This window comes from Zychaea mexicana (assembly GCF_025766255.1).
Source record: "Zychaea mexicana strain RSA 1403 chromosome Unknown BDB00scaffold_223, whole genome shotgun sequence".
Lineage (NCBI taxonomy): Eukaryota > Fungi > Mucoromycota > Mucoromycetes > Mucorales > Lichtheimiaceae > Zychaea > Zychaea mexicana.
The window spans coordinates 1-13947 of NW_026516886.1; the positions used below are offsets into that span (position 1 = coordinate 1).

The 13947-nt window shown below is 43.2% G+C and overlaps 4 protein-coding genes across 4 annotated transcripts; 3 read left to right on the forward strand and 1 right to left on the reverse strand.

The window, feature by feature from the left end:
- Positions 1-4616: 4616 nt before the first annotated feature.
- BDB00DRAFT_863148 (uncharacterized protein) lies at positions 4617-5062 on the forward strand. Its single transcript, XM_053126112.1, has one exon. The coding sequence runs from the start codon at positions 4627-4629 to the stop codon at positions 4798-4800; it is 174 nt and encodes a 57-aa protein (XP_052972345.1). The 5' UTR covers positions 4617-4626; the 3' UTR covers positions 4801-5062.
- A 2523-nt stretch (positions 5063-7585) lies between these two features.
- On the forward strand, positions 7586-8706 carry BDB00DRAFT_264399 (uncharacterized protein). Its single transcript, XM_053116706.1, has 3 exons — positions 7586-7803; positions 7913-8542; positions 8665-8706. Exons 1-2 carry the CDS (start codon positions 7742-7744, stop codon positions 8493-8495), a joined length of 645 nt encoding a protein of 214 aa, XP_052972346.1. The 5' UTR covers positions 7586-7741; the 3' UTR covers positions 8496-8542; positions 8665-8706.
- A 2608-nt stretch (positions 8707-11314) lies between these two features.
- BDB00DRAFT_863159 (uncharacterized protein) lies at positions 11315-12039 on the forward strand. The gene is made up of 2 exons (XM_053126113.1): positions 11315-11582; positions 11683-12039. The coding sequence occupies exons 1-2, from the start codon at positions 11431-11433 to the stop codon at positions 11804-11806; spliced, it is 276 nt and encodes a 91-aa protein (XP_052972347.1). The 5' UTR covers positions 11315-11430; the 3' UTR covers positions 11807-12039.
- A 220-nt stretch (positions 12040-12259) lies between these two features.
- BDB00DRAFT_863164 (uncharacterized protein) lies at positions 12260-13926 on the reverse strand. The gene is made up of 3 exons (XM_053126114.1): positions 13280-13926; positions 13124-13182; positions 12260-13019 (listed from the first exon to the last, which is right to left on the reverse strand). Exons 1-3 carry the CDS (start codon positions 13902-13904, stop codon positions 12702-12704), a joined length of 1002 nt encoding a protein of 333 aa, XP_052972348.1. The 5' UTR covers positions 13905-13926; the 3' UTR covers positions 12260-12701.
- Between the last annotated feature and the right edge of the window lie 21 nt (positions 13927-13947).

A 13947-nucleotide genomic window follows, 5' to 3' on the forward strand; every position in this document is an offset into this window, starting at 1 on the left:
GATGTGAAGAAAGTTTTCAACATTGATGAAAAGTCTTTTCAATGGGAGCAAAGTTTTCATCACAGCTCTTTATATCATTGCATTGTTGTCAAAAGGATCGATCGAGGCCATGACAATGAGGAACACTATCTTCCTCGAAACAATATGTGTATCACAGAGGGTGAATATCGATTCATCCTTTGCCGACGAGGATTGCCTATTCACTTTGCAATGGCTATGACCATCCATGAAGCATAAGGACAGACATTAATCCATGTTGGCATCCGTTTGCAAGAACCTGTGTTTGCTCATGGTCAATTATATGTTGCTCATTCACGAGCAACTGATCCAATTAATTCGCGTATTTCTGTCGATATGTCAGAATAATCTACTACAGATGTCCCTACTACAACAAACATCGTTTACCATGAAGTGCTCTTGCACCTACTGCAGCAATTACCACCTCAAATCTAAGCACACACAAACAACGATGTTACTGCTACTATATCTTAGACCTCGCCCTTTCTCCCCACTCTTTCTTTTTTCTTTCGCACAGTGCCATTAGTAATACATAGTCAGCTATCTTTAACTTCTGCGTTTAGCGTAGTAGCAGTGAGCGAAGCGAACGAGTTTCGGGTTTAGGTAGGCGTAGCATCAAGTAGGCTCGCGAAGCGAGCTTTGGTCAGGGTTTAGAAGGGGGTGTGGGGGGAACCCCCCCACCTTGGGGTCTGGGGGGAACCCCCAGGAAACATCCAATCCGTTGAATGACCCGGAGCGCAGCGAAGGGGCTCATTCAGCCGAGCGAAGCGAGGCAGGTGGATGTTGATATATATATATATTAAAGTATACTGTTATTGAGGAGCCTTTTCATACTTTATTGAAATTACTGCGCATAAACACATCCGTGTAGAGACATCCTAGAAAGTTTGAAAAGCATTAAGGAATGTTTTTTCATGTACCCTTTAAGGTTCTCTTCTGTTGATATATCGACTGATCTGTAGTAGCAATAACAAGTGAACATCCTTGCGGACAACCCCCACAAGTATATATTTATAGGATGAGTGTAACCTGATGAGGATCAAAAATAGAAGAGAGTGTCCGTATCAAAAGCCAATGTGAAAACAGAAATTTAGGAATAGCCAACACCACATACGACTGTTCGAGTGGGACAACACCAAGATTCACATTATTGTATTGTAAGGCGGAAAAACAGAGTGTTTGGAAACGAATCTATGCGTACGCCTCTCACATACGCTTAAAGTACTGATGTGTATATACTATAATTGTCTCAGAATAACCGTCTGTTTTATTGTGTCAGTGGTAGAATTGGGGCCGAAACAACAGATACAATACGCACCAATACTACTGATTGACGCTTTACAGTGTAAAAAGTAGACAAACGAAATACACAGGGAAGAAAGATAGAATAGGAGATTCCTCTAATAGAGGTACAGCGATGGGTACACAAAAGCACCAAAGTACTAAGTTGATCTAGTGACTACTATGATAATGCCAAATTCGCTGTCAACTCATCAGTATGCACTAACGAGGAGATGATGGTTAATCGTGCAAGAAGTGAATTGAAGTTTACACTCAGAGGGCGCACAAGAAGGTGGAGGTACTACTAGCCAGGGGAGGTGTGTTTTGATAACAAATACATAGAGAAAGCTATATGAGCTACGCATGGGGGTTCTGCAGCAGCATGTGAGGTAAAGTAACGATGGCAACGATTGCTATGTTGTAAGGAGGTGATTATGACACATCCGGTCCTTCAGTTTATCCGTGCGAGTATAGCGGTACCTGCAAAGCGCTTCCTTGTCGACCATGAGTCTTTGACGTGTGATCACATTACAGTAGGTCTCTCAACACCTTCCCGCTCACGGTCAAACCAGAGTTCATGTGTATCATCGCCACTACCATACTCCACATATGGAACTCCCATTGGCATCAAGTGTTTCAAGGATCAACCTTCTGGCCCGACGGTGTAGCAGCCCGCATTACATTGAAATCAGTACTTTTTCATAGTGCGTTTGTCAACCCTCTTTTCTGACATTATAAATACCGACAACAACGGTATTTCAATAAATCATCGTCTACACAAAAAAGGTACCTGCAAAAGGTGCGGAGCTCAGTCCCAAGGTGAAACCTGGGTGTGTAATGCAGACGAGGCACGAACCGGGAGACATAGAGATACTCGGTGTATGTGTAAACCTCTTTTCTCTCTTAATGATATCCCATGCAGAAAAAAAGCAGCGAAGCAGAGAGGCTTAGGCAGTGCGCCATGGTTGTGTCGTTGTTTCAATAATTTGACAGTCAAGTAAAGGTTTTTTCCATCACCACTCTTGTCTCTTTCAACAAGAACCGTGATGGCAACAAAACTCGGCATGTAAGTAGAGCAATGCGCGAACGAGTTACTTCAATCAGTTCCTCACTCGCTTTTTTAAAAGAGTTCTTTTTTCTAACACATACTCCATTGGCAATTCGCTTTCTTTATGAACCCTTGTCGGCGAATCTTGCTTTTGACACACGCGGTGTACTATGGAACCTTTGCAGTGTAAGTTTTTCCTCCTACTTTAATCTTTCTCTTTCCCCCCATTCAAAAAAAATAACACCTTTCAAATTTCAATGATCTCCAACTTGGTTGTTTTTTCCAATGCGTCACCAACGTTTCTTTTAATCATTGTCGTTGATTTTGCGTGTGTAGTAGTAGTAGCGGCGGCGGACGGATATGCGTGACGACTACAGGGTAACTATTTTTTTTCTGTACTTCTTCAACTAGGGTAGCATTCTTCTGGTATTTACGTCTTAATAACTTGATTTTCTACGTGCTTTCGTTGCTGTAGTTGTTAAGATTTATCAGGATTGGTTCGCGGATTGGGCGATGCCTAACCTTTTTCTCTTTTGTCGGAAGGCCTGAAAGAAATTTTGGTTTACCTTGCGAGTGGAAGAGCGAAAGCATGGTAAGTTCGATTGCGCATGCACCTCTCCAGTAAATCGTGACCTGCGCCCACCTCTTGATCCTGTACTCCCTGTGACCGCTTGCTGAGTCCTGGAAATGACTCGATAAACTGACCACCGGCCGCGCATAGACGTTAGGTTCGGGGCACGGGTCGGCAACACGTAGAGGCTATTTCAGTGGAGCGCGGCCACAACTAAACGCGATGACTGTCAGGGTCATGCCGCCGTAGCAGGCAGCCATACGGGATTGGGCAGTATGGTGAGGTCACGTACACGGATAAGAGGAGGCGTCACAGAGAAAGGTTAGTGGCAAAATATACACAAGAAAACGTCTGAAGAGCGAGCGAGGGGATGATTGTTTTTCGTTTCTTTTCTATCTGCATCTATGATAGGTTCTGGAGCCCAGACAAAAGTGGAGGTTCTCCCAGCAATGGGAGGGTAGGGTAGGGGCCGCGACGATCTGTTCTGGAAATACGAAGTGGTGAGTGATTGTTTCAATTGTTGCTTGCTTTTACTAAATACTCCAAGTATGGCTTGCTCTAACTTCTTTCTTTGATAGTCCTTTGGCTTGTCTGCAAATATTGCTTGTATCAACTATATATTGACGGGATGTCCTATTACCTAACGATATATTTTTCATACAAAATAAAAGACCAGGAATCATCCTCGTATCATAATGCTGTCTTTTTGTTGGTTTTCGTAATCGTCTTAATGAAAGTATATACTTTAAATACATGTTCATTAGATGAGTTTGTACTGATTACATAAGCAATGATGAGACGCTGATGTTATATACTGTACTGTAGAAAATTTGATTCACTTTAACATGTTGGTGGTCATGGCCAGCTTTATAGCTCCAATTACATTGTCATTTGAAGTCTATCAAAATGGCTTTTGTGTGTCCGACAGTTATGTACGCACGCATCTGGATCCAAAGAAATCCCCAATCTATATATGCGAAACAATGTACTTACTGTTGTATTACAATGACCGTACTAGATCAAGCAAAGAGTCAAGCTTGTGGTCGAATGCTAACGACATAAAGCAGTAATTAAATATGGTTCAACCGGGGAGCGAGTTCATGCATGGAAACAGTCGCTCTTTGCAAACGAGCTGCGGGTCTCAAAAAAAAGTCGAGCATTTCTACTGTAGAGTCTAATTCTATGACAGTTTTTGAACACACAACTCGAACAACGGGTTCCCAGTTATTCAAAAAGAGTTCCTGGCAGTTGCCAGAAAAAGTTTCTCTAAAGATATTTTCTGACGTGCCCAAAAAACTGATACATGCAACGGCTCTCACAAGAATTTTGACATTGTATTACATGGTCAGTGCATTATGCTTGTGTCAAACGGTTGCCTAGATATTATGTTTAGAATCGATCGAGTCATTGCAAAGTAAAAGTAATTACGAATCTAATGTGAGCCATTTGACATTGTCAGCATTGTATAAGAACAAGGACACAGCACGCCAAAACATGAGTTCTTTCCTAACTGTCAAATGAAGCGGCGAAGACGATTGAACACAGTCAGAAAGAAAATGGATATTGCAAGGTGAAGCGACACGCAAATATCTTCACAAGGAAAGAAATTGTAAATGAGTTTGAGCAGGACATAAAGTAAAAGAGCAGGTTTTTATTCATTGTAATATTAGAGTAAAGAAACATTTTATAAAAGACAAAAGTTATCGTTATGAATATCAATAGTCGAAGGGTACAAATTTTATTAAAAGAACACAATCAGTGGACAATAAAGACAAATAATAAGAACGCGATTTTACAAAGTGACCTCAACAAGCAGTTCGCACAACCCGTAGGCTATACAAAAAGCATGAAGAAAGCAAGAAGAAACAGAAGAAGTATGTAAAAGGGGGAGGAAAAGAAAGCCACCAATGCCTCGGCCTGGGAGTCCCAGTCTCCCACACATTTGGCTGGGTCAATCAACCACAAACCCAGCCATCATGGTACAAACGAGTGGGAACCATGACGTACACTACGTTTCGAGAGAGTCAAGTGCAAGCAATCGGTTGAGGATTGCCTGTGAGTGGGGAAGGGGGAAGGGAAGGACGGAAGGGAAGAGGAAAGGGAAGGGGTGGGGGAAGAGGAAAGGGAAGGGGTGGGGGTAGGGGAAGGAATTGACTCTCGAAACACCCAAAAAAGAAAAAGAAAAAAAATTGCTGCTGTTGTCGAATGCTGGAGGAGCTGCTTACTGGATACTCGGATGCTGGGAGCCGAACACTGAAGCTGGGAGCTGATTGCCGAGTGTCGATTGCCGAGAGTCGAATGCCGAGAGTCGAATGCCGAGAGTCGAACGCGATTTACGGTGGCACCTGGCTCCTCATGCGAGCCCCACCATGGCAGACCAGACCAGACCAGCAGACAAGGCATCCAACCGAAAGGACACTACCATATTTCTATGGCGAAAAACCGAAAAGGATTTCTCCGTCCTCTGATCTCGCCTGAAGACCGGTTGTGACCAACACCGTTGAACGCCAGACTAGACAGCCCAAGCAGGGACCGGTTGTAGGCAGCCAGGGGGACCACGGGAAAAAGGCTGAGACCAAGACCGACAGAGGCAAGACCAGGACCAAGGGAAGAGCCAGAGCGAGGGGAAGACCAGAACCAAGGGAAGAGCCAAGAGAAAGACCAGGAGGATCCAAGGGAGTGAAGGGAAAAGAAAAGTGAAGGAAAGAAAGAGTGAAGAGAAAAAGGGAATGGCCTGGAAAAATGTGGGCGTATTTACATTTTTTGAACTCAAACCCCTGTCTTAAAAAAACACGTCACGTGACTTGTGATTCGTCATTCAAAAACATGTGAGAAAGCAAAGGGTAGGGAAGAAAAAAACATGTGCAGAAGAGACATGGTCAAGCGGTCAAGCGGTCAAGCGGTCAAGAAGAAGGCGTGTGTGATTTGCGTGTATTATTGTCCTACGAAGGTTTCCACCGGTATCATGCAGGGCGTGTCCCGACAACGTCGCCGCTTGTTTTCCAATAGGAAGGTACGTGCACCCCGTCAAGCCAGAAGGTGCACAGACACGGTTTACAGGGTCTCAGCAACAAGATCCCAGAGAAAAAATAAATGACAGGTGCCGGGAATGGTTGACATTGTAAACAATAAAAATTACTGATATTGCAACAAGAAGCTCACATAAATAGAAGCCATATACACTAAGAAATAATGGCGCAGAAGTTGATGACACGCGTGATCCAAAGCAAAGTGTATACCAAGGACAAGTGGTGAAGTTCGGTAACGGTAGAATGAAAATGACGTCGAGTGTCTTTGAAGCCTTCTCTTTGTTAGCAGCCTTTTGCAAATAAACCTGGGTTAGTGCTGGCTGCCTCATACTGAATGTCGACTCCATTGTTCCCGAATCTCAACACTGTTCAATATCACTTTGCCGACGATCTCACAGTGCAACTGTCTCCATTGTGCAATCAGAAACAAGGTTGACGAGTCTCGCTCGCATACGGTTTCCGTTTGTTTGCGTAAATCTTTAATCGTGAGATTCTGTAATGCCTCTAGAAGAGAAAGAGAGGACAAATCTAACCACAAATGCTCTTGTTTAAGAAGCAGCTAAACGATTTTAACGGTACCAATTTAAACCAGATAAAGCCGTAGCGTAAGTGTACACATACACATCTTACCATACTCACAAAATAGCTATGGATATAATTGCATGTATAAAGAGGTAAGGACCATATAAACTGTCATCTGTCTGCCAGTGATACTACGTACTGTTGCATCACGTTATACACTCAAATCATGATTCTGGCATCCCCAGTTTTTATTGCACCAAAAAAGACCGAGTGCTCTTAAAAATGCTGTATACATTGTAATATTGTTTACTACGTGCACTAGATGCATTCTACATGGATATGTATACAAACAATAGAAGTCGAATCATTACAACACACTTTCATCAACAGCTGGGATAAGAAGAGTAATTGAATCACTTAATGAATTGCAAAAGCTTCCATCGCTGCTTTTATCATGTACTGGTTTATTTTTTAATAATTAACAAGCAACTTCTTGGAAGACTGTGTTTGGATATATAACTGAGTGACGATGGAAACAACGGTTACATGCTGTAATTTCACGGTCCAACAGCTAATTAATTTATAATCACATCGTTGGATACTCAGGCAAGAGACTAGGATGTAAATGATCATCTGTTATGAAATTGTTAGGCGAGAAAAAAATGTAATTATTCGAATTATGATTAAAGCTTTGCACACCTGGAATATATAAAGTGACAAAATAACGGTAACAGTTAACAAGATTGAGTTAGCTTGATGCGTGCCGCCGGCGTAATAATTGCTGCTATAAAAGTTCCAGATCAAATAAAGGTGCCACGAACGATTTGACGATTCTGTTGCCTCGTTAATAATATAAATTAGAAAGCTAGAATACATGTTCATGCTGATTGTATACCAATTTGCCTGTGCCCGTCTACAGCAGGTTACTAGGTAGATACTGTAGAACAGTGGCTGTTTCTGCTTACATTTATTCTTTAGAAGGTTATTACTGATTTGTCATAGTGATTATAAAAGGTGCTGATCGATTACAATATACGTGTATTGGCATTCATTTATTAGTTTTTGATGCATTAGACTTTTGCATAATTCATTTCTTTTAACGATCAGTATCGTCTGCTCAAAGCGATCGGGCTCGCCAAAGTAGAAGAATCGTCTGTTCACGAAAAGCGCAGCTTTCTCTCTAGTGCTGGTTGCCTAATTTGTCCCACTTTGGTTAAATTTCAGTAACACAATCTTTTCTTTAGCGCAACACACTTTTCGCATAACAATAAAATGGACACTGCATCGGACAAGATCATTTCTAAAATACGAATGCTTACGCAAATACGATTAAAGTAAGTAGAAAGAACTAGCTGTTAAACATGTATGTGGACAAGTCATGGTGCCTTTGATTTAAAACAACAACACTCATACTTTCGCATTGATCGCTATAACAATAAACAGAAAAGGATACACGTCTTCACCCGACCTCGAATCGAAATTCTTACCAAACGCATTTATTCCAATTGATCAACTCGAAAGTCACGCCGCGAAATTCAGCTCGATTCAAGTGGGCAAAAAGCCAAGCGACGACTGGTGTACCGTAGGCGTTATTGATCGACTCAAAGTGCAAGAAGACAACAAAAAATTCTGTGTGGCACGCATAAGCAACATGTGCGGTTCCTATTTCCACCTATTTATCTTTGGCAAAGCATACGCGAAATATAAAAAAGATCTTGAGGTGGCACGTGTCGTTGGCGTTTTTAAACCCAAGGTTGCCCGGTCTTCGGATGTCAAAGCAGATGTCGCGGTCTCCGTTGACAGCAAGGACCAGCTGCTCATGATCGGTGAAAGCGAGGATTTGATACAGTGCTCACACATGATCTTGAAGAATAAACAGTGTCAAGTCATGCTGGATGGCCGGTCAGGGACCTTATGCGATCATCATATCGCAATGGCTTGTAAATCATCCAAGAATACGCGCATGGAGCTTGCGTCAGGGTACGTTAGACGAGAGGGGTGGGGGTGGCGGGTTATTTTCACGTAGTGTTGGGGAGTCGTGTGCGTTATACTTCTTTCGTTCTGTCTAGGGAGGTACTGAAGATCGCTTTGATGAAATGTATACTTTCATATGTTTCCATATGCTAACAAGCAAATTGTTATATATACACACCGGGATGGGATCTGCGAATTGTTTTGATTTATCCATTTTGTAGTGACAGCGCTCTTGAGGTTCGGTGGGCAAAGGTATCGTCGTCAGGACCGGGAGGAAGCATATACCAAACGACACGAACCGAAAAGAAACACGACAGAGAATACACATATATATTTGACGGTCGAGCACCCATTACGTCTGAAGGCAAAGAGCTGCGCGTAAAGAACCCAAAAACATATGCCAACGATTTGAGAAAGAAGCAGGAACTTGCGTAAGTATCATGCTCCCGTTTTCTTTTCTTCGAGATGCGTGTTTCGCATTAAAATTTGCCATATCACGGTGATGGTGATAATGATGATTGTGTTGTTCATCGCCAACTTTTGCTTTGTCCATCATCTTTTTACAGGGATATGCTGAAGGGAAGGAATGATGTTGGTGCCCAGATGCTGCGCAAAATCAACGGAATAGAGGAGGAAAAGAAACCATCCACAAGTATGAAAACACGAGACCTGTCATTTCATCTGTTTGCCTCTTCTGATTGCTAGGGTGATTATCACTGCCATGTTACTCATTACCATCCAAATTTGATTTGTCTGTTCTAGATGCCCTATCACGAGAAGCTATGCTGCAGCTCGGATACAGCCGTGCGGAAGTACTGTCGCAGGAGGAATCGAACAAGAAGGTAAAGCAGGCAGCTGGCGATGACACTATGTGCTAGCAGTATAATATTGGTACAGAGGACAAAAAACACTGAATAAGTGAGTTTATTATTGATGTAGAGGAAAGCGATTGATGCGCTTCTTCAGATGGATGGAGCAAGAGCTTCGAATAGCAAGAAGCCCAGATATGTAGAGCTCTAGTCGATACGGAAATTCCACACACGCTCAGACACCCGCACCTAATGAACAATGAGGGGCTTTTTCTGCTCATTATATATATACCAAGCGTCTTCTCTCTTTTACTTTCTCCATCTCTTGTTTTTCTCCTTTTCCTTCATTTTTCTGTATACATCCCACAAAAGCTACAACAGCAACCCCATAAAAAAATAAAACAAAGCATGGAGCATCGTTCATACTCTGTACCACCAACAACATCCCTGGCCATGCAAGCATCCATCGACGTGCCTGCCCCCTCTCTGCCTGTGCCTCTTATGCTGGAAATTCGTGACGCACTGCCGGCATTAGAAAAGGCAATCGCACCGGAGCTTTCTGCCCAGTGTCTTCCGCTATGTATGCAGCTTTTGTCCACCTGGGTCCTGGTGTCGAGCAACGGCTCACAATGTCAAGAGCAAGAAAAGTCCGGTCCCCCACGATCAATGACACGATCCAAATTGTCGCGATGGTTCACTCAATCGTTTGCTCGAAAGAAAGGCGTTGCGCCAATGACTGAAAAAGATATTTCCGAGGGCCATCAACTTATTAGCCATAATACTGACTATTATGACGACAGTGACGACGACAGTGACGACGACAGCGACGACGACAGCGAAGACGAAGAAGAAGAGCCTCAACACATGACTGACGTTGATCTCGATACTGAAGACGAATATAAAGACTCGTCCACAACAGAGAGCTCGCACTCCGACGACGACGACGACGAAGAAGAAGACAAAGAAAAAGAAGGACACGACGACGGCACAATCGCGTCAGGATACCCTTACAACAACAGCAACACTGGCTCAGCAACAACTGCTGATGATGGAAAACAACACTATGCACAGCACCTGACACACTCTGTAACGAAGCGCAGCATATCCAATTTTCTGAACCGACTGGGCGTGTCTGTACGCAAAGCCATCGTTGGCAAACAACAACCAGAAAAACTAGCATTGCCTAGCCCTGTGTTGGAACAACGCAACAGCAACAGCAACAAAATCAAACGCCCGCACAACTGGGACGACGAGACTATATGGGTGCCACGCGATCCTGTCAACTCTGACCGCGACAGTCCTCCTCTGAGCGATACAATTTCCCTCGAGTCAGCATCTGAAGCCCTCGCCGCCAACCCCACCATTACCGCCGTCAAAAAAAGAAATGCTATGCTCCATATAGAAAAACAACGTAAGCGACAACAGCAGCACCAGCTGCAACAGATTGAAAGCAACACACGAAAAAAAAAGGCGACCGTCCGAGCAAGCAAGACCGACATGGATGTGAGCCGTGAAGAATCAGTGCCATTTATCAAAATGGGGATCGGCCGCCAGCGACTTGAGCGACCCGTCAGTGTCGACGTTGAGGATGCTCAGCAATACCGGCTCTCGTCCACATCGTTTGATCTGCGGTGGCAAGAGCGATTCCATGAGCAGCAGCATGGCAAAATCGATACAACAATGAAGAGGTAAGTAGAAACAAAACTCTTTTATTCATCGATCATGTACTACTTCTTTCATCATCTAAAACCAACATGTTTTCTTTGCTCATGGTGCACTTTATCATGTATCAACAGTGTGTCAATCGCTTTTTACGAAATCATTGCACATAATCATGCATTTGGCCTGTTTGACTATGACGATGCATTCACCGGCAGCCCCTTGCTAGAACCTGACAGCGGCACGGACGCCATGCAAGAGTTATTCATGCCCCAGCCTGTGACTTCCTGGAGAGACATCTACGAGCAGATGGCCTATGTTTTTGAATGTGGCGATGTTAGTGTAAACAATACATTTTTTTCTCTCCATCTAGTTATCGATTTCTATCTAATCAACATATTCCCTGTCTCTCTCTTTGTGTGTGTGCTTGCTATTGCATGATTGGAATGCTAATAATATTTATTCTATTCTTAGCTAACGTCAGAACACGCTATCATCACCTACATTTACGTGATCCGCATGCTGGAGACATCAGACCAAAGTCTTTGCGACGCCAACTGGCGCCTGGTTCTTTTAGCCGCCATGCTACTTGCTGTCAAAGTCTGGGACGATTGTGCCGTTTACAACTATGACTTTGTTCAAATATTCCCCGAACTCGATATCCGAGTCATGTAAGTTGCTGCTGTTGTTCTTTTATCAACCATTTCAGTTCTGGACTGGATTGACCTCTCTTTCTCTCTCTCTCTCTGTGTGTGTGTTTTTCCTTGATAGTAATATGATCGAGCGCCGCTTCATGATGGCCATGAACTGGGATGTGTCTTGCACGTGTTCTTATTTCGCCAGAACCTACTTTGATCTGCGCTCACTCGTCAGTACCAGAATAACCCCACCTTAAAGCCAAACGTAGCTGTAGAGTATATACCCCCACCACCACATCTTTCTTTTCACTTATTAATCGCTTTCTTTCACCTGTTGCCATCTTCCTCACCATCGCTTTGCTGTTATTGTTCGCATACATGATCAAAAATAACCCCGTAACTACCCAATAATGTCCACTACTACCCTTATAATGCTCTTTAATCAATCACTTGCCTGTAAATATACTAATAATAAATCAATCACCAAAAGATCCTTCTATACTTATCGGCTCCGCTCTTATTTTATCAATTGCATAGATGCACGTTCCTATGAAAACGCACCATTCTCTCGCTCTTTTAACAACAAACAGTGTGGTTGACAAGCCCTGAAGTTCTCGCACATATATCACATCTAGTAGCAATGCTTATATTCTCCCTGCCGATTACTGCTAACTGCTTACTGCTTACTGCTTACTGCTTAGCATAGTAGGGTTACACCTCTATTTTTTTGGTTCCTGAACCAGCTCCTTTAATTAGTCAAAGAATACAGTAAGGAAATTTACAAGAGAAGATTGCGTGACAGAGGAAAGACAAATGTATAAAAGCCAAGGTAGCCAAGTAGATAGGGAGGGGAGGGGGGAGGGGGGCGATGTGGAAAATAAAGTGAGCAATGAACTTTTGTGTTGTTGTTTTCTACTACAACTACTACAAGGTTGTTGGGGTTGTGATGGGATGGGATGGGGAAGGGTGGAGGCTATTGCGTCGAGTGTTGTGGTGTTGCATTTGTGAAATAGAAAGATACGAGTAATTATAATGAAGGTGATAATGGATGCCATAAATTATAAAAGAGAGAGAGAGAGAGAGCGGGAAAATTTACACGTTGGAGTTGGTTGTTTCGAAAGTTTCCTGTAGTTTTTTTTTTTTGGTTCTTCTTTAAGGCCACCGTAAAATCTCTGGAATGACCACATCATCCCATCCACCACACACTGCCTGATCTTCTGGCTTCGCGCAGATATCCTGGACCGTCGTATGCGACCACACATCCAGCACGCGGATCGTGTTGCTGATGATGTTGTTCACATAGGCCATGATGTCGGCATCGGTCAATAAGGAGCCAGCTCCATAGCGAATCATGGTGGAATGAACGGCTTGTTTCATGTTGGGTGCCAAGTTCTGGAATAGTAGACCGCTGCCGAACTGTGTCTGTTCCTTCAAGTGAGCACGGAGGTAGACGACTATCCGGCCCTTGATCTTGTAAAACAGGGTTAAAAGAGCCAAAGTGAGCCTACTACTACTACTACTACTACTACTACCAGTACTCATATCTTTTTTTTGCCAAGGCTAAGGCTTCTTACCATGTCCAGGAAATGACAAATCGACGGCGGGTTTCCGCAAATGTAATCCATCTTGGCACCTATCAAAGCATTTCCCAGTGGTTTTAATAATCTTTCAAACATGTCAAAATAAAACAACATCCCCAATCTGTCCAGTAACAACTCTCCAACCCTTACATTCTTCTCGGGTCCATTCTTCGTCCTCTTTGGGCTTTTTTCTATCAAGTCGCTTTGGATTGTTGCAGTCACCCTTGAACGGCTCGTCGCCCGAGAATATGGTCTGATGGATGCCTTCCTGGAGAATATCCCCCGTGGACTGCATTGTAAAGTCGTCTAGGCCGTCTTGGACGGTATTCCGGATGCCGTCCTGCAGTTCTTTTTCCGGAACAACGTCTAACAGTTTGCTGGGTATGGTGATATTGTAGAGATTGGTGTTTAAAGCTTCATGCAGGTCGGTGACGGCTAAATGAATGACGGGAATGTATCGATCTGCAAAGGCTTGTGAGATTGCGTGCCTGCAAAGGGGCTCGCATGCGGACGCAAGAGATACAAGAAAGGTCAATGTTATGAGTCTCTTGAACATCCTTAATGACAGTTGTTGTGGTGCGTGTATAAATGAGAGTGGGGGTTTTTTTTTATCTATGGAAAAGGCTAAAATAAAAAATAAGTAAAAAAGAGAGGAGAAAAGTAAAAGGTAAGAGAAAAAGAAGAAAAAGGATAGGATAATTTTTCCCTCTTTTGAGGATATTACTCCATAAATGGAATATCTATTTATTGGCAAAAAAACGAGTGTCACGAGCATGTGTTGCCAGCCGCTTTTGTAGATCTCCCACAAAAGCCTATAT

What these genes read in the sequence shown, in the direction of transcription:
- BDB00DRAFT_863148 (XM_053126112.1), top strand. Translation starts at nt 4,627, where the DNA reads ATGAATATCAATAGTCGAAGGGTACAAATTTTATTAAAAGAACACAAT.
- BDB00DRAFT_264399 (XM_053116706.1), top strand. Translation starts at nt 7,742, where the DNA reads ATGGACACTGCATCGGACAAGATCATTTCTAAAATACGAATGCTTACG. An exon ending in CTTACGCAAATACGATTAAA is followed by an intron (nt 7,804 to 7,912) that starts GTAAGTAGAAAG and finishes AACAATAAACAG; the next exon opens with AAAAGGATACACGTCTTCAC.
- BDB00DRAFT_863159 (XM_053126113.1), top strand. Translation starts at nt 11,431, where the DNA reads ATGCTGGAGACATCAGACCAAAGTCTTTGCGACGCCAACTGGCGCCTG. An exon ending in GAACTCGATATCCGAGTCAT is followed by an intron (nt 11,583 to 11,682) that starts GTAAGTTGCTGC and finishes TTTCCTTGATAG; the next exon opens with TAATATGATCGAGCGCCGCT.
- BDB00DRAFT_863164 (XM_053126114.1), bottom strand. Translation starts at nt 13,904, where the DNA reads ATGCTCGTGACACTCGTTTTTTTGCCAATAAATAGATATTCCATTTAT. An exon ending in AGAATGGACCCGAGAAGAAT is followed by an intron (nt 13,183 to 13,279) that starts GTAAGGGTTGGA and finishes ATGCTTTGATAG; the next exon opens with GTGCCAAGATGGATTACATT. An exon ending in TTTGTCATTTCCTGGACATG is followed by an intron (nt 13,020 to 13,123) that starts GTAAGAAGCCTT and finishes CTGTTTTACAAG; the next exon opens with ATCAAGGGCCGGATAGTCGT.